This window comes from Odocoileus virginianus, chromosome 16 (genome assembly GCF_023699985.2).
Source record: "Odocoileus virginianus isolate 20LAN1187 ecotype Illinois chromosome 16, Ovbor_1.2, whole genome shotgun sequence".
NCBI classification, from domain to species: domain Eukaryota; kingdom Metazoa; phylum Chordata; class Mammalia; order Artiodactyla; family Cervidae; genus Odocoileus; species Odocoileus virginianus.
In genome coordinates this window covers 49,824,175-49,843,261 of record NC_069689.1, presented here as the reverse complement: position 1 = coordinate 49,843,261, position 19,087 = coordinate 49,824,175, and the positions used below count along the sequence as shown (strand labels likewise).

Below are 19,087 nucleotides of genomic sequence, written 5' to 3'. Positions count from 1 at the left end.
CATGGAATATTATTCAGCAACAAAACAACAAATTATTATATTATCCAGCAACAAAATAAAGGACCTATCTATCAAGCCACAAAAAGGCATGGAGGAAATTTAAATCCATATTGCCAAGTAAAGAAGTCAGTCTGAGAAGGCTATGTAAAGTGTATTTCCAACTATATGACTTTCTGGAAAAGGCAAAACTATGGACAGTGAAAAGATTAATGATCGCTAGGTTTGAGGAGGGGGGAATGGGTAGGTAATTTTTAAAACACTGAGACAATTTTGTATGAGGCTATAGTGGTAGACACATGACCTTATACCTCTGTCCAAGCTAATAGACTATACAATACAGAAGTAAATACTAAGGTAAATTATAGAGCTTAGTTAATAATAAATGTATCAATAATAGTTCATCAATAGTAACCATATTAGTGTAGATCTTAATAACTGGGGATGTTGTATATGGGGAGGAAGAGGAGATATGAGATTACTCTATACTTTTCAATTATTCTGTATGCCTAAAATTGCTCTAAAAATTTAAATCTATTACCAAAAAAGAGATATATAGTAAGTTACCATATTCATAGCTAGAAAGAGAACAATATGAAGCTGTTCTCAGATTAATTTGTAAAGCATTTCACAGTCAAAATCTCCACTGCTTTTATTTGGAGGTGGGGGTATTAGACATTTGAATTCTGAAATTTACATGGAAGTACAAAGGAAAAAAGAAATTAATCTGAAGGACCACAGCAAGGTGGGGGACTTACGTTATTGGATATCAAGACTTACTGCAAATCTATGTAGGAATTAATTATTATGAGATACTGGCACAGGTATAGATAGAGATCTTAGGAATGGAAATTATGTACCTGATAGAGGTAAAGGTCACTGGGAGTTAGGGTAGGTCTTATCAATAAAAAGTGCTTTGAAGTTTGATTACCCATATGGATAAAAAATAAAATATCATACCCCCCTCACACCATAAGTAAACAATTCAGGATAAAGTTTGTGAAAAGCAAAACTTAAGAACTTTTCCAAGAAGATGTATGAGAATATATGTGTGACCTTGGGGGTTTTTTAAACCATATGCCTGAGATAAATGCCACACACAAACACACAATATGCAAAGAAAAATACTTATAAATTCAGCTCACTAAATTTTTTATACATGTGAATCTTGGTACCTTAATAGAAAGCTTTCTTTTTTAAGCTTAAGGGTAAAGAGATTTGCAACAAAAATACAAAGAAAGCATTATTATTAGATTGCTTAAAGTGCCGTTTCAGATAAATAAGAAAAAAACCCTGAAGCTATCATGCTAAGAGAATAACAGATCAATGCCCTTTCACAATTTCAGGTAGGCACATGTTAGAAAAATCTTTCAATGGTAGGTGCAGGCAAAGATGTTACACAGTAGGAAATTATTGGCTTATTTTAGATACATTGATTAATATACCTACTTTGAAGACCAATTTGGCAATACCTCGTGAGTCAAGTGTAGGATCTAGATTACCTGCAAACCAGTAACTCAACTCTGAGATGTGGTGTTTCTCAATGGGACCTTACTGGTAATTTGGGCAGGGCAAGCCTCTCTCCTGGGGTGTCATTCATGTCTCTGAGTCACACCCACTGTGTGTGAGTTATATCTCCTACTATGGCCATTCAAGCATCCAAACATTCTTCATACGTTTCTGATCATGTCTAATGGGGCTTCCCTGGTTCAGATGGTGAAGAATCTGCCTACAGTGCAAGAGGTTGGATCCCTGAGTTGAGATCCCCTGGAGAAGGGCATGGCAACCCACTCGAGTGTTCTTGCCTGGAGAATCGCATGGACAGAGGAACCTGGCGGGCTACAGTCCACGGGGCACAAAGAGTCAGAAGTGGCCGAGTGACTAGCACTTTCACTTTCTAACAGAGGAATCCATGGCTGATGGAGAGCCCTGAGAGAAATTGACTCACACATCAAAAGATACGTCTAAGAATCTTCTTTAAAGCTTTGTGTGACTCTGTAGTTGTAAAATATGGTAAGCGTCTTAAGTATCCATCAGCAGGAAAATTAAATTGTGGGATCTTCTGAAAATGGAAATAGGATATGACTGTTAAAATGTCTCTAATAAAATGACGTTTATCATTGTGGATAAAGTTCTTGAAAGAAATGTTGACTTAAAAGAATGATTCCAGGATGTACTGTCCAAAATGAGAAGTATAGTCAATATTTTATAATATCTGTGAATGGAAAGTAACCTTTTAAAACTGTATAAAATATTTTAAAAATTGAGAAAAAGGATAGAGGAAGATTATTATTTCCCTCAAGTACTGCTGAATTGTTAGACATGAGAAAATAAATATGCATTACTGTTAAAAATATAAAAAAGTTTGGGGTAATATACAATTTATATAAAGCTTGCAATAAAGTTTATAATTATGAAAGGTAGTACTGTGTTCAGAGAAGGCAATGGCAACCGACTCCAGTACTCTTGCCTGGGGAATCCCAGGCACCCACTGCAGTACTCTTGCCTGGGGAATCCCAGGCACCCACTGCAGTACCCTTGCCTGGAGAATCTGGCAGTCCATGGGGTCATGAAGAGTCGGACACGACTGAGCGACTTCACTTTCACTTTTCACTTTCATGCATTGGAGAAGGCAATGGCAACCCACTCCAGTGTTCTTGCCTGGAGAATCCCAGGGATGGCGGAGCCTGGTGGGCTGCCGTCCATGGGGCCGCACAGAGCCGGACACGACTGCGGCGACTCAGCAGCAGCAGCAGCTCTATGTTACGTATCCCTGAATGATCTCTAACAATATGATCTCTGACAATAACTGTGTTATGATAAATATAATTTTAGAATAGTGGTTCCTTCCGGCAGGACATGATGGGAAAGTCATCCGAAACAACCATGTAGCAAGTATCATTGCAGTTAAGTTTTTATTTCACCAGTACCTTGGTGTTATATAATTTTCTATACATATTCATAGGGCTGATTTTTGTTTTTTAGAAAGTTACGAAAGAAAACAAAGTGTGAAACAAACAAACAAAAAAACCAGCAACAAGAGGAGATGTAGAAATACATAACCAGGGCTGAGAATGTCTGAGTGTTGTTATGAGGTCCAGAGATCTGAAAATGATTATGAACTGAAGTATATATATATAAACAGTGTCAGGGTGAAATCAACAAATCAATAAACAGACCAATTAATAAAGGAAACTCTTTAGATCAAGGAAAATCAGGAAAAATCTAGAAGACCTTAGGGTAGGAGATATACTGTTCAAACCCACTTAGTTAATGTTTATTTAATGTTTGCCAAGCACTTTGATGATATGGTCTCATTGGATCCTGACACAGAATTTGGCAATAAAACCAGAGACACAGATGTAGAGAGCAGACACGTGGGGCTGGGGGAAGGAAATCATGGGATGGATCGGGAGGTTGGGATTGACACAGATGCGCTCCCATGTGTGAATTAGCTAGCTAGTGGGAACCAGCTGGGTAGCACAGGAGGCTCAGGCTGGGGCTCCCTGACGACTTAGGGGTGTGGGATGGTGGCTGGGATGGTGGCGGGGAGCGAGGCTCTGGAGGGAGGAGATGTGTGTGTACACAGCCTGGAGAATCTCACGGACAGAGGAGCCTGGCGGGCTGCAGTCCGCAGGATTGCTCAGAGCCGGACACAACTGAAACAACTTGATGGGCACACACGCATAGCTGACTCACTTCATCTTACAGCAGGAGCTAACTCAATATTGTAAAGCAATTACTCTCCAATTAAAACAACAAACGAGATGTCACATGGGGAGGAACTGATATTGACATGGTGCTAGGCTCCTTCTTAACTTGTTCAGTTGATTTCCTTTCTCTAGGTGCAATTAAAGGGAAAACAGTGCTGAAGAAATCTGCATCTTTGAAATCTGAGGGTCAGTGTTCACGCTGACTATAGCGCACTAGAAGGCTACCAGAAATGATGAGTGCCTGGTAATCACTGCCTTCTCTCCCTTCTCTCTCCCATTTCTCTTGGGATAAGGGGGAAACTCCCACACTGCAGAATATTATTCAGGCCACCTACCCTGCCAGAACTCCAGACATTGATACTTTAATAGAAGACAGATGGTAGAAATCCTTGGGAAGGGTAAAGGTCTGCATGGTCTCTGCGTTCCCTGATGACACTGAGGTTTTCTTTTCAGGATGTCCAGCACCAGGCTGGCCCAGCTTTTACTGCCAAAGCATCACCTGCCCCCTCAAGTTGAGTCAGGCCTCCTTAGCTGTTCGGTCTCTGTTTCCTCTTGAATCTTCTGAATGGGCAGATGCTGCTCATAGTTCAGCCTAGCCCGTAGAATGAAAGTGAAATGTGAAAGTGTTAATTGCATCTGACTTTGCACCTCCTTGGGCTGTAGCCCAGCAAGCGCCTCTGTCCATGGAGGTCTCCAGACAGGGATACTGGACTGTGTTGCCGTTCCCTTCTCCAGGAGATCTTCCAGACCCAGGGATTGAATCTGGGTCTCCTGCATTGGCAGACAGGTTCTTTACCTTCTGAGGGACCAGGGAAGCCCATAGCATTCCACTGATTTAATTGACCATTTCTCATCTTGTTTCCTACCCTCCCTGCAGACCCATCCATTTGTTGTTTTTTAAGTTGAGCTGACTCTTCATGCTTATACTTTAAAAATTTTTTAATGCTTTGAGATTTCATTTTTCCTTTCTTTTTGGTTTCTCTCTCTCTTTCAAGAAAAATCTGCTTTGTTTTCTTTCAGTTACTCTTTCTAAAAGTATATCAGAGTAATTTAGACGGCCTGCATTTCTTCCCATATCTGTTCATTTTGACAACTTACATTAAAGCATTGACATTCTTAATAACATTCCTATGTCAGGAATTCCTAAGACCACCCTCAGGTCAGATGGCTCTTAAAAGGACTCAGCATTTTGTCTTACTCGTAGCTATGATTTCCTAAGGGAAAGGATGCACAGCAAAATCAATGAAGAGAAAAATGCATAGAAGAAAAATGCGTACAGATTCCCCTGTAATCACTTAGGACAGGCTTGATTCCTCTAACAAGAAGATGTGATGCCACCTGAGAAATGTTGTCTACCAGGGAAACTCATTAGAGACATTTTTTTCTGGCTACCCAGAATTTAGAAGGTAGTACACGGATCTCCAGATGTAAGGGAGCACTGAAGAAATAGACTAATTGGACCAAAATTTGAGGCTGTGTCACAGCCAACATTTTATCTTGCAAACAAGAGCATCTCTGACTCTGCTCTCACTGGACTGGCCTCCAGGGTGTCAGTCCCTGTTGTCTAAAGCATCTTCATCCTTAGACACTCTGCTGGTACTTAACTCTTCACTTCACCACAGCTGCTGTTAGAGAGATTTTTGAAGTAGATTTGTGTTGGGAACTTGTCACATAGGCACCCTCTGCCTAGCATGTATTACTTGTCCAGACTTTTAGATGGAAAACCAGTGTTCAGCATAAGACAAATGGTTTGCATACATGGTTTAGGGACAGTGAGATACTCTTGTCACTTAGGATGGTGGGAAGCCTTGGCATCCAAGTTCCTAGATGCCACCCTAGGAATAGCCTTGCATATAGGTCTTTTAAAAGATAGCAATCTCAGACCTGCTTTTCTGTGCAATTTCTTTATTCTTTTGGAGTGGAGTGTTAACCCAGGACTCATTTAAAGATCATGTATACCTTTTGGTCTTCTGGGCATTACAGGGCAAGCTAGTAACTGTGGATCTGCTGTCAGAGATGAAATTAAAGTGAAAGTACAGGCATCTGATGCTTCAGATAACCTAGCCCCTCATCTCCTTTCCTCTAGTCTTCTCCACACACACACTATGAACTCGCAGTGACTGATAAAAAGGTAAGAAATTCTGAGATGTATTTTTTTCTCTAGATGAGATTCTTAAGAGAGCCATAGTGTTGGCAGGGTATGTCATTAACCAGAGGAGGTAGAACCTACTTCTCTGTTTTTTTTTTTCTTCTTTCCCAGAACATATGTAATGGGACTGAAAATACATCTAGTCCTTTTGGTTGATCTCAATTGTAGAGAGCTTTCTGTCTCCTTGATATTGTTGTGTTTAGTTGCTAAGTTGTGTCTGACTTAGCATGGATTGTAGCTTCTAGGCTCCTTCGTCCATGGGATTTCTGGGGCAAGGATACTGGAGTGGGTTGCCACTTCCTCCTCCAGAGAATCTTCCTGACCCAGGAATCAAACCCACATCTCTTGCACTGGCAGGTGGATTCTTTACTGCTGAGCGGCCAGGGAAGCCTGTCTGCATGATATATACATATATATATATATATATTTTTCTTTAATAGAAGTCTGGTATGTGGAATGATCTCCCGTCCCTCAATTGGCTTACAAATTTAGTAACAAGTTAGATGATAGATTGGGAAGCTATATTTTAGAAGAAAAAAGCCAATTGACTGTAAAAGCAGAGAAATCGTTTGTTCTTTATATGAAACTGATTTGGAGACCTTTCCATTAAGGATAATCTCTTTTAGATAAATGAGGCAGGGTTTATTTCTGCTACAAGTATAATTAAATATACCCAGGGGTACAAACTCTAGCTCTGTTCAATCAGAATGCTGAATAATCCTTCTTTAGAATTTCATTTGCCTTTATCTTTCACTATTAGGTAAGCGTCCATCATCAGATTTTCACCTATATTGAATTTAGTTTATATTCCGCCCCCCCCCCCCCCCCCCCCCATTTTAAGAGAATGTATTGGGTTGCCCAGAAAGTTTGTTTGGGTTTTTCCGTAACATCTTATGGAACAAACTTTCTGGCCAGCCTATAAATAGGAAATTTTCTTTCTACTGGTAAGAAAAAAGATACTGTGGTTAACTAAAAAGATACCTCAGTAATATTGGTAACACATTCTGTCTTGTAATGACTGCTTCCTGCCCTGTCATTGGGATGGATATTTATATTGTGAGAAGAAACCCTTTTCATCACATTCACACTGGAGGAGAGAGTTGAGAATCACAGTCTGAGTCAGTAACTGAATAGCTCTAACGCGCATGATGGTAACATGCTGTCGTCATTCCCAGAATGGCTTTCCTTTCTTGTCTTTCTTACTCGGTGAGTGGTTGTGGTCCAGGTTCAGAAACTTTTGAGCTGACATTTAGAAGGTTTGCTCTTTTTCCATTTGGCCGGCCAGCTCAGGAGGATGTCTGGGTTAAAACCATGATAAATGAAACTTCCATTAGGCTTCTTGGCTTGGGGCTTGTTTCCTGTAAAAACTTTGTCCTGACTTTAGTGGTTTAATGAAGCAGAATACTTATTTTTGTTCAATAAATGAAAACTGAAGTTTAGCAGGTCAGGTAGCCTAGGTATCTTGTTTTGCGAAGAGATTCTGCTTCTAGTGCTGATGGTTTGCAGAGCCTGGGTTATGTTTCAACTTGTGGCCCATTGGATGTTTGTGGAAATAACATATGAACTTTTCTTGTTGTAGAAAATGGAACAGATATTTGTTTCTAAATATCCTTTAAGATGAAGAAAACTCAGTATATTTTATATACTATATCTATTTTATATAATATATATATTTATATCTGATACTATTTTTATATCTAATATCTATATATATTTTTAAATATGTATTTTAGATATTTATATCTTATATGTGTATTTTATATCTAATACCCAGATAGCTGGGTTTACCTCACCACCATTTTCTTTAAACATTAGATTTACTCCAATAAGTTTCCTTTATTCTGAATAATACATTATGACTTGGTGGGATGACGTTTTTATTTTTTATTTTTTGGGGGGATGACGTTTTTAGGCATCAAAGAGACCACTGGCCAACATGTATTATAAGCTTTATGTACACTTTTAATATTTACTTTTTTTTCCTGGGCACGTAGCTTTTGTGTTTATGTGTTTGCGGTTCTGCACACTAGGCATTGGGTGTTTGGGGAAATTGGTAAAAATGCTTTTGTGAAACTTACTAAAATAATTCTGGTTCCAGATGAAATTGAACAAACCACTCCAACCTTTTTTCCCCAAGGAATACAAACATGAGTCTGGATGAAGTGCCAGGTGAAGCCAGTTCAGGTCTCTGAAAAGTAAATATTAGCATGTCGACTATTAGCATGTCGCTGTTTAGTCTCTATGTCGTGTCTGACTCTTTGGCAACCCCGTGGACTGTAGCCCACAGTCTCCATCTGTCTGTGGTATTTCCCTGCCGAGAAGACTGGAATGGGTTGCCATTCCTTCTCCAAGGGATCTTCCTGACCCAGGATCGAACCTGTGTCTCCAGCATTGACAGGCGGATTCTTTACTACTGAATCACCAGGGAAGCGCAGGGAAGAATATTAGTATGAAACACCACTAAGCTAGAGGTGGGCTTACAATTTTTCTCTCTGCTCATCCCCCCAGCTTGAAATCAATGCAGTCCAAGATCTAGAAGTCAGTGTTTCAACAGAAGTCCAGGAGACCCTGCTAGTTCTGACTCAAGGAGTAGGAAAGAGAAGCCTTAAAGCTTCAAGAAAAGGGAGAAATCTCTGATCTTTTTCTGTCTCCTTTTCCTCAGTTTTGTCATGCCCCAGAGCCCTGACAATCTTGTGGCAGAGGCAGCAGCAAAAAGAACAGCTGGCAGTGGGAAATTGCAGGAGCCAGGGCAGTAAGTTAAGGGATCATCCTGTCGGTAAACCCATAGTCATGAAAGGCAGGGCTGAAGCATGGCTTGCTTCTCCGGCCCCCAGTCCTCCTACGAGTATAGAAGCGGGTTGCTGCTGACTGGAGCCGTGACTGGGGGAGTTCCAGGGTACTAGAAGCTGTCAGAGGAGGCACGTGAGAAGGAGCTTGCGATTGATCCCAGAAATCTATTTTTTTTTTTTTTTTTTACTGTTTTTATTTTTATTTTATTTTTTTTTATTAGTTGGAGGCTAATTACTTTACATCATTGCAGTGGTTTTTGTCATACATTGAAATGAATTAGCCATGGATTTACATGTATTCCCCATCCCAGTCCCCCCTCCCACCTCCCTCTCCACCCAATCCCTCTGGGTCTTCCCAGTGCACCAGGCCCGAGCACTTGTCTCATGTACCCGACCTGGGCTGGTGATCTGTTTCACCCTAGATAATATACATGTTTCAATGCTGTTCTCTTGAAACATCCCACCCTCGCCTTCTCCCAGAGTCCACAAGTCTGTTCTATACATCTGAGTCTCTTTTTCTGTTTTGCATAGAGGGTTATCGTTACCATCTTTCTAAAGTCCATATATATGTGTTAGTATACTGTAATAGTCTTTATCTTTCTGGCTTACTTCGCTCTGTATAATGGGCTCCAGTTTCATCCATCTCATTAGAACTGATTCAAATGAATTCTTTTTAATGGCTGAGGAATATTCCATGGTGTATATGTACCACAGCTTCCTCATCCATTCATCTGCTGATGGGCATCTGGGTTGCTTCCATGTCCTGGCTATTATAAACAGTGCTGCGATGAACATTGGGGTGCACGTGTCTCTTTCAGATCTGGTTTCCTTGGTGTGTATGCCCAGAAGTGGGATTGCTGGGTCATATGGCAGTTCTATTTCCAGCTTTTTAAGAAATCTCCACACTGTTTTCCATAGTGGCTGTACTAATTTGCATTCCCACCAACAGTGTAAGAGGGTTCTCTTTTCTCCACACCCTCTCCAGCATTTATTGCTTGTAGACTTTTGGATAGCAGCCATCCTGACTGGTGTATAATGGTACCTCATTGTGGTTTTGATTTGCATTTCTCTGATAATGAGTGATGTTGAGCATCTTTTCATGTGTTTGTTAGCCATCTGTATGTCTTCCTTGGAGAAATGTCTGTTGAGTTCTTTGGCCCATTTTTTGATTGGGTCATTTATTTTTCTGGAGTTGAGCTGGAGGAGTTGCTTGTATATTTTTGAGATTAATCCTTTGTCTGTTGCTTCGTTTGCTATTATTTTCTCCCAATCTGAGGGCTGTCTTTTCACCTTGCTTATAGTTTCCTTTGTTGTGCAAAAGCTTTTAAGTTTCATTACCATTCACCATTGCAACAAAAAGAATAAAATACTTAGGAGTATATCTACCTAAAGAAACAAAAGACCTATACATAGAAAACTATAAAACACTGATGAAAGAAATCAAAGAGGACACAAACAGATGGAGAAATATACCATGTTCATGGATTGGAAGAATCAATATTGTCAAAATGGCTATACTACCCAAAGTAATCTATAGATTCAATGCAATCCCTATCAAACTACCAATAGTATTTTTCACAGAACTAGAACAAATAATTTCACAATTTGTATGGAAATACAAAAAACCTCGAATAGCCAAAGTAATCCTGAGAAAGAAGAATGGAACTGGAGGAATCAATCTGCCTGACTTCAGACTCTACTACAAAGCCACAGTCATCAAGACAGTATGGTACTGGCACAAAGACAGAAATATAGATCAATGGAACAGAATAGAAAGCCCAGAGATAAATCCACGAACCTATGGTCACCTTATCTTCGACAAAGGAGGCAAGTATATACAATGGAAAAAAGATAACCTCTTTAACAAGTGGTGCTGGGAAAACTGGTCAACCACCTGTAAAAGAATGAAACTAGAACACTTTCTAACACCATACACAAAAATAAACTCAAAATGGATTAAAGATCTAAATGTAAGACCAGAAACTATAAAACTCCTAGAGGAGAACATAGGCAAAACACTCTCCGACATAAATCACAGCAGGATCCTCTATGACCCATATCCCAGAACTTCAGAAATATAACCAGAAATCTATTTGTAAACTCACAGACTTACTACAGTCTGCATGTGAATGGATCTGATCCTTCTTACTCAAATACCAAGGGCTTTGAGGGTGGAATTAACAAATACAAATTCACTCAGGTCCCAGACTTATCTCTACATGGGGCACACCCAGTGAAAATCTGAATGGCTTTGCTTAGCTTTTGAAAATGGAACTGACATGGGAACTACAGCCCATAGAAGATGGGTTGTAGGTAATCAGTTCAGTTCAGTCCCACAGTCATGTCCGACTCTTTGCGACCCCATGAACCGCAGCACGCCAGGCCTCCCTGTCCATCACCAACTCCCAGAGTTTACTCAAACTCATGCCCATCGAGTCAGTGATCCCATCCAGCCATCTCATCCTCTGTCGTCCCCTTCTCCTCCTGCCCCCAATCCCTCCCAGCATCAGGGTCTTTTCCAATGAGTCAACTCTTCGCATGAGGTGGCCAAAGTACTGGAGTTTCAGCTTCAGCATAAGTCCTTCCAATGAACACCCAGGACTGATCTCCTTTAGGATGGACCAGTTCGATCTCCTTGTAGTCCAAGGGACTCTCAAGAGTCTTCTCCAACACTGCAGTTCAAAAGCATCAATTTTTTGGCACTCAGCTTTCTTCATAGTCCAACTCTCACATCCATACATGACCACTGGAAAAACCATAGCCTTGACTAGATGGACCTTTGTTGGCAAAGTAATGTCTCTGCTTTTTAATATGCTATCTAGGTTGGTCATAACTTTCCTTCCAAGGAGTAAGCGTCTTTTAATTTCATGACTGCAGTCACCATCTGTAGTGATTTTGGAGCCCCCCAAAATAAAGTCTGACACTGTTTCCACTGTTTCCCCATGTATTTGCCATGAAGTGACTGGACCAGATGCCATGATCTTAATTTGCTGAATGTTGAGCTTTAAGCCAACTTTTTCACTCTCCTCTTTCACTTTCATCAAGAGGCTTTTTAGTTCCTCTTCCCTTTCTGCCATAAGGATTGTGTCATCTGCATATCTGAGGTTATTGATATTTCTCCTGGCAGTCTTGATTCCAGCTTGTACTTCTTCCAGCCCAAATAGCCAGAAGCTAACCAAATCAGGTGCTTGATAACAAAATAATATCAATATTCACCATATGTTTAAATAAGGCACAGAATTTTATAAAAACATTCATTCAGGATATAATTCATATTGACATATGAAGTAGTACAGAAATCTCATCACATGGGAACAGACAACAGAAGACAATGAAAAGATGACTTTATGGAAACTATTATAAAAGTGCTCAAATGAATAATCTTCAGTCCTGAAATAAAAGTTAGACTAGGAAGTATCGGTAAAGAAGTAGGCAATATAAAGTAAAAGCAAATGGAAAATTTATAATTAAAAAAATAGCCTCTCCACTTTGTGCCCTCCCCCCAAAAAACCCCCCAAACTTAACAAAACAGCAACCTCACTATATGGATTCAGTAACAAAATCAGAACAACAGAAGAAAGAATTGGGAAACTTGAAAATAAAATTGGTAGAAATTGCGAATATGGGAGAGGCAAAATATTATAGAGACCCTGGAACTAATGAAGGATAGCAAAAAGGCATAATGTTTGTATGATCAGAGGCTCAGAATGAAAGAAGAGTGTGTGGCTAAAAAAATATTCCAAGAAATAATGGCTGAAAACTTTCCAAGTTTGGCAAAAGAAATAAAGCTATAATTTCCGGAAGCTAAGCTAATCCCAAAGAAGATAAATCCAAAAAAATATGCACCGAGTCACATCATAACTGCTGCAAACTTAATGACAAAGACAGAATCTTGGAAGCAGTAAGAGAAAAGTGACCTTATCTATAGGAAAACAGTGATTGAAATGACTGAATTTCTCATCAGGAATCACGGAGGGCAGAAAGAAATGTCACATTATGTTTAAGGTGCTGAAATAAAAGTGCAGAATCCAGTATCCAGTGACAATACCCTTGAAAATGAAACAGACATTCTCAGATGAAGGAAAACCAAGACAACAGACCTTCTAGGAAATAACTAGTTAAGGAAATTCCTTGGAAAAATGGGAAATAATACCAGAAGGAAATTTAGAATATCAAGAATGGAGGAGGTGGTAAATATAACAGATTTATTTTCTTGAATTATGAAAGAATGGTTCATCATTGATATCCCAAGTAAAACATTGTCTTATGGGAATTTTCAGTGTATTTAGATGTATATATGAAAGAGTCTATAAAAAGGAGATGATGAGGAAACCTATATGGTGGTGTGGAAGGCAGAATAATCTACTTCCTGTCCCCCACAAATGTCCACATTCTATTACCAAAATTCTGTGGCTGTGATATAATAAATGGCAAAAAGAACTTTGTAGATGTGATTATGACTGTAAATCTTGAGAGGTACTGTCCTGATGGAGCCAGTGATATCATGAGTCCTTAAAAATGGAAGAGGAAGGTGGAAGAGAGGATCAGAGAGATGTAGTATTGAGAATGACTTTCCTTACTGTTGGTGGCTTTAAAAGTGGAGAAGAGGGCCCAGGCATGTGGGCAGCCTCCACAGTTGCAAAAGGCCCTCCACGGTCAGCCAGCAAGAAAATGAGAAATTTTTTGGTCTGGAATGACGGAGAAACAGATTTCTCTCTGGAGCTTCCAAGAAATTATGCAGTCTTGTCAACACCTTGGTTTAATTTGATGAAATATGTATTAGACTTCTGGCCTCCAGAATTGAAAAATAATGAATTTATCTTAATAAGCCACTAAGATTGTAGTTTTTTATAGTAGCAGTAGGAAACAAATGCATGTGGTTTGGTTTTTCTATTCTGGTTGGAATGCTGAACTATTGATTTCAAGTAAAGGGTAAAAGGTTAACTCTGCATGTTGTAATCCTAGCTAGATCAGCTGCTAAAAATTTACACAAAAATATAGTAAAAAATAATGATAATTTGAGTTAAAATGGAACACTAAATAAACCTAACCAATGCAAGAAAGGGGAACTAGAACAAATAGTAGAGAAAACAAACAGGAAACAAAATGCTCGACCTAACATATTATTACATATTATTATTACATAACATATTATTACATTAGATATTAATGGTCTAAAAAGTGAAAGTTGCTCAGTCACGTCTGACTCTTTGTGACCCCATGGACTATACAGTCCGTGGAATTCTCCAGGCCAGAATACTGGAGTGGGTAGCCGTTCCCTTCTCCAGGGGTCTTCCCAACACAGGGATCGAACCTTGACCAGCTGAGCCACCAGGGAAACCCTTAATGGTCTAAACAAACCAACTAAAGGATAGAGATTGCCAGATTGTATTTCAACAGCAAGAAGACAACTGTTTTAGTTGTAACATGTTAGCAGATAACAACAGGCCTTCAAAATACAGAAGCAAAAAATGATATAGCTGACAGGAGAAATAGACAAATTCACAGTTACAGTTGAAAAACAAACACCCCTCTTTAAGTAGCATAAGGATTAGGGTATAAAAGAACTAAACCATCAACCAGCTAGAGTAACAGACACCTATATAACACCCCGGGCTTCCATGGTGGCTCTGGAAAAGAGTTCGCCTGCCAGTGCAAGAGATGTGGGTTTGATCCCTGGGTCTGGAAGATCCCCTTGAGGAGGATGTGGCAACCCACTCCAGTATTCTTGCCTGGGAAATCCCATGGACAGAGGAGCCATGAACAGGACAGTTCATGGGGTCACAAAAGAGTCAGACACAACTTAGCAGCTAAACGAAACAACACTCCATTAAAGACAAATTGACTAAAATATTTTCAGATGAATGTGGAAACAAGCATTTTGAACCTATGTGCAAGTTAAACTGTAAGATGTGAATTAAATAATGTATTTGTGTTCTGCTAATGTGATTATGTTTATAGTAGCATTTTTAAAAGCAGCAAAGAATTGTAAAATATGTTTAAAATTTAAAGCTGAATGACCCAATATTGTATAATAGAAATAATGTTAATTATAAAGCTGGATAACATTGTATTAAAAATTTACTCTTTGAGAAGGAATTTTCTAATTGCTTTATATGGACTAATTCATTTTGTTCTCACAAGAGCCCTATGAGGTAGTTACGGTTAAATTTATGTATAAAATGTAAATAAAACCAGTACAATATTGTAAAGCAATCATCTTCCAATTAAAAATAGCTTTCTAAAGAAAATGGAAATGATAATGAGACACAGAACTCTTAAGTGACTTAAGATATCAAAATATGACATTATGACAGTATCATCAATAAGAATGAAAACATAGCTTTTTGCTGAGTGCACTTTGTCTGCATCAGATACTCAGACACTGGGACTTTATTTTGTTTTTAAGCTAGGTGATATATTCCCTAGTGAATAGGTGAAAACACTGAGATTTAGTCTGACAGTATACCTGAGTAGAACATAAAAAATTAAAATTCCAACTTGTGGAGTCTGTGTCTAGAATCCAAGGTCTTCATCTCTGCATCGCCTATTGGAGATACCGAGTTCACCCTCGGGCTGATGGTCATCAGTCCAGAGCTGGAGGACTGTCACCTACTCCTGATCTTCAGCAGTGACTTTCCAGTGACTAAATATCCTGAGCTGGGTACAAATGCATGGAGTCCCTGGTTTTGGAAAATGCTTTTTATCATAGCTCTTAGCCTTTTTTGTCATTAGACAAATGTGACAAGGTGAGTATAGGCCAGCTTAGGCTGACTTGACCACACTGTACTTTTTCATATTGGAAAGCTTTATCATGAGGCGCTTGACACATTGAATGAGGGTTATGGCGCCAAATTTGATTTTAATCTGATTTCCTAATGAGTCCAACCTATTATATCTTAAATTACCCCCTTTCCTGCATAGCATTCAGCAGAATGTATTATATTTGTTTGTGAAGCTTTCCTGTCACTCAGACCTGTTTGTGGGAAACATTTTCTCTCTTTCTTTCTCCGGCTGAAGCTCAGAAGGTTGCTTTTCTTAGGATTTCCCTTGTAGAAGTTTTCATAGTTCTTCTGGTCTGGTGCATCAGACTAAGGCAGACCTCTCACTTTTATAAATGTTTTTATCTTTACTCTTATTTTAATATAAATTTTGAGATACTGGATGGAATCCTAGTTGATATGAGCTTGTATTTGTCCTTCAAAATGCACACTTAACTCTAGAACGGAAGATGATAAAATTAAAGCAGGATTGGCAAACTATAGTCTGTTGCCTGTTTTTATAAGTGAAGTTTTACTGGGACCACAGGTACTCTTACATTTTGGTATCATACATGTCTCCTGTGGTGTCACAATAGGATTGAGTAGTTTGAACTGTCTCGCTCTCAGTCTATAATGTTTACTAACTGGCCTTGTTCAGAAATTGTGTGCTGACTCTGGGTTTAGAGACATAGAAACTCATTCCCTTGAACATAATGGTTAAAAGATGCTGTTATTTTTCTAGTAAATGTCTTTTGCTCTACTTTCTCTTGAGAGGAAATAAGAAAGAAGTTTTCTTTTGTAATTTTTTATTTTAATTCTTGTTTTTTCCCAAGATTTATTAAGGTATAATTGACAAATAAAAATTGTATATATTTAAGATATATGGTGGTCAATTTAATATACATATTTATTACAAAATGAGTACTACATCAAGTTACTATCTCCCATCACTTCTTGTGCTTACCATTTTGTGTGCGCGCGCGTGTGTGTGTAGGGATATAGAAACCTAAAGATCTATGCTCTTAGCAAATTTCAAGAATCCATGGTGATTATAAATGTAAAAAAGACAAAGCGATGAGTGTTGTTGAGGGTGTGGAAAATCGGGAACTCTTACATACTCTTGATGGAGATATACATTGTTATGTGTGCTAAGTCGCTTCAGCTGTGTTTGACTCTTTGTTTTCCTGTGGACTATAACCCACCAGGCTCCTCTGTCCATGGGATTCTCCAGGCAAGAATACTGGAGTGGGTTGCCTTACCATCCTCCAGGGATCTTCCCCGCCCAAGGATTGAACCCTCATCTCCTGCATTGACAGGCGGGTTCTTTACCACTAGTGCCACCTGGGAGACCCACTCTGGACCTTTAAAGACCCACAGTTTAAACATAAACACATACATATAATCTATAAAAAATATTAACTATGTTGCACATGTGAAACTGAAAAGGAGTCTCCTTAAAGCCAAGATCCCTTATTGAATTCATGATTAATCTCTCTATCCAAAAACTTGATTCATTTCTTTCTCCCGTTTAACTTCAATCCTGTGCTAACAGAACACTAACCAACCACAGTCATCTGACTAAAGTCACTGCTGTTGATAACATCTTTGCGAGTGTGCTAAGTCATTTCAGCTGTGTCTGACTGTCTCCAACTCTACAAACCATAGCCCGCCAGGCTCCTCCATCCATGGGATTCTCCAGGCAAGCATATTAGAGTGGATTCCATTTCCTCCTCCAGGGGATCTTCCTGATCCAGGGATAGAACCTGCATCTCATCAACTATACATTGGTATAGTTATTATAGAAATCAGTATGGAGGTTCCTTGTAAAAACTGAAAACTAGAATCAAACCAGCTATCCCATTTCTGCGTATATATTCAAAGAAAATGAAATCAGTTTCTCCAAGAGAACTCTGCATCCCTTGTTCTCTGCAACATTATTCACAGTAGCCAGGATATAAAAAAAAAAAAAGTGGCAATTGAAGGATGAATGGATAAGAAAATGTGGTATACATGCATATACAATGGGATAGTTATTGAGTCATAAAAAGAAGGAAATGCTGCCATTTGCAGCAAGATAGATGAATCTGGAGTGAAATAAGTCAGACTCAGAAAGCAGCCCTTTTACGAAAACTTGTTTTGTGTGCGTCAACCTTATAGTTTCATTCATTTATTGCTGTAACTTTTCTGTAACTACTCCAATTAAAGAGATCACGAAGATTCAGTTCCTTAAAAATGTTTTTCCTGATATTTGTGAAGTGAAGTGAAGTCGCTCAGCCATGCCCAACTCTTTGAGACCCCATGGACTGTAGCCCACCAGGCTCCTCTGTCCATGGGATTCTCCAGGCAAGAATACTGAAGTGGGTTGCCATGCCCTCCTCCAGGGGATCTTCCCAACCCAGGGATCGAACCTGGGTCTCCCACATTACAGGCAGATGCTTTACCCTCTGAGCCACCAGGATAGATGTTACCAATTATTTTTTTGTAGATGTTACTGATTAGATGTTTTGGTCTTGATCAGTTATTGGGAAGGGTAAGGTTCCTTGAGTCACATTTCCCACATTGATGTGCCCTGACAGTGCAGAGAAGCTTCATATCCTTCCTCCGTGTCTTCTGTTTCCTAGGAGTCACTGAAGTGTCCCGTAGAGACGTCTTCTTCCCCAGAGAGACTCCTGTGCTTCATGCAGCCATGGACCTTGATAAACCGTCTGTCTGGGGCTCATTTAAACAGCGGACCAGGCCTTTGTTGGTCAACCTGAGCAAGAGGAAGGTGAAGAAGACCTCAAGCAAAGCCCTGGACTTACGGGCCCAGCATCATCTGGACCGCCGCCTGAGCCTGTCTGTCCCGGACCTCCTGGAGGCTGAGGCCCTGGCCCCCGCGGGGCGGCCTTACTCCGGCCCCCAGTCATCCTATACCTCGGTGCCCAGCAGCCTGTCGACCGCCGGCATCGTCCCCAAGAGCAGCAGTAGCTCTTTGAAGCAGTCCGAAGAAGAACTGGATTGGAGTCAGGAAGAAGTCGGCCCCTTCCAAGTCGGGGAAACAGACCCCGAGGAGCCCTTCACCTCTCCCACCGAGGACAGGAGGGCTTCCAGCAACGGCTCCTTGGGTCTGCTCCAGAAAACGCCCCCTGGAGAGGATGCCCCCGAAGGGCCAGAGGTGAGGCCCGGCCTGGGCGCGTTCCCATTTTTCTATTTTTATTCTTTCTAAGTGCATTCAGTGCCCTTGGAAATTTTGATTGGGATTTATTTTTGTGGTTAGTTTGAACAGAGAGGATGTCATTTACAACCATTTAAATGAAGGTAATATTGATTGTACCCAGTGTTCCCCTTCGTTTGGGGGTTGACCTCTGTGTATCTTAAGGTATTACAAATGACCTTCCTAGGACACTTTAAGGCATTAAAAGCCCCATTGGATGTGTTTTCATTTTTCCATCTCCTGGCAAAGAAATCAAGAGCGTAACTTTTCCTTTAACTTTTTGCTGAAATCTATGTCTGGTTCTGTCTCTCTGTCTCCACCATTGCCCGGTCCTACCCACAGACAAACGTGCACATTCCCATTCCTAAAAAATGTAGGAATATATGTATCTCCCTTTGACTGTCAGAGACTCTGTGCTCCCAGTGCGGGGGCCTGGGCTCGACCCCTTGTCAGGGAACTAGATCCCACACGCTGCAACTTAGCGT

At 40.0% G+C, this 19,087-nt stretch overlaps 1 protein-coding gene across 2 annotated transcripts in view; it reads left to right on the top strand.

Annotated features, from left to right (window-relative positions):
- The window catches only part of MCTP2 (multiple C2 and transmembrane domain containing 2), a 260,480-nt gene that overhangs the window by 46,297 nt on the left and 195,096 nt on the right, over window positions 1-19,087 (top strand). For both annotated transcript variants that reach the window (XM_070478182.1, XM_070478183.1), the window contains exon 2: window positions 18,031-18,563. In XM_070478182.1, coding sequence (XP_070334283.1) covers window positions 18,096-18,563 — 468 coding nt within the window. In that variant the 5' untranslated portion in view covers window positions 18,031-18,095. The remainder of the gene's footprint in view (window positions 1-18,030; window positions 18,564-19,087) is intronic.